We start from the raw sequence: 230 nt of genomic DNA, 5'->3' as shown, positions 1-230 counted from the left end.
CGCCGTCCAGCCGCGGGCTCACTGCGTGGGGAGCACCACCCGCAGGGGGAGCCCGTGGGAGGAATGAGGGGCCGGGCGGGGTGGGGTCGGTGCCCACAAGTCGTCCTGACCGCACGCGATGCACCTGTCCGTCCAGAGTGTAACTGCAACCAAATCGGCTCCGTGCACGACCGGTGCAACGAGACCGGCTTCTGCGAGTGTCGCGAGGGCGCGGCGGGGCCCAAGTGCGA

General features: G+C 70.9%; 1 protein-coding gene across 1 annotated transcript in view; it reads left to right on the top strand.

Annotated features, from left to right (window-relative positions):
- The window catches only part of NTNG2 (netrin G2), a 54,519-nt gene that overhangs the window by 49,781 nt on the left and 4,508 nt on the right, over positions 1–230 (top strand). Inside the window, exon 9 of the mRNA XM_005882152.1 lies at positions 137–224. Within this exon, the coding sequence (XP_005882214.1) occupies positions 137–224 (88 nt within the window). The remainder of the gene's footprint in view (positions 1–136; positions 225–230) is intronic.

The sequence above is a fragment of the Myotis brandtii genome, unplaced genomic scaffold (assembly GCF_000412655.1).
Source record: "Myotis brandtii unplaced genomic scaffold, ASM41265v1 scaffold699, whole genome shotgun sequence".
In the NCBI taxonomy this organism is placed as follows: domain Eukaryota; kingdom Metazoa; phylum Chordata; class Mammalia; order Chiroptera; family Vespertilionidae; genus Myotis; species Myotis brandtii.
Note: the sequence above shows the minus strand (reverse complement) of the source record. Positions and strands in the feature narration are given on the sequence as shown.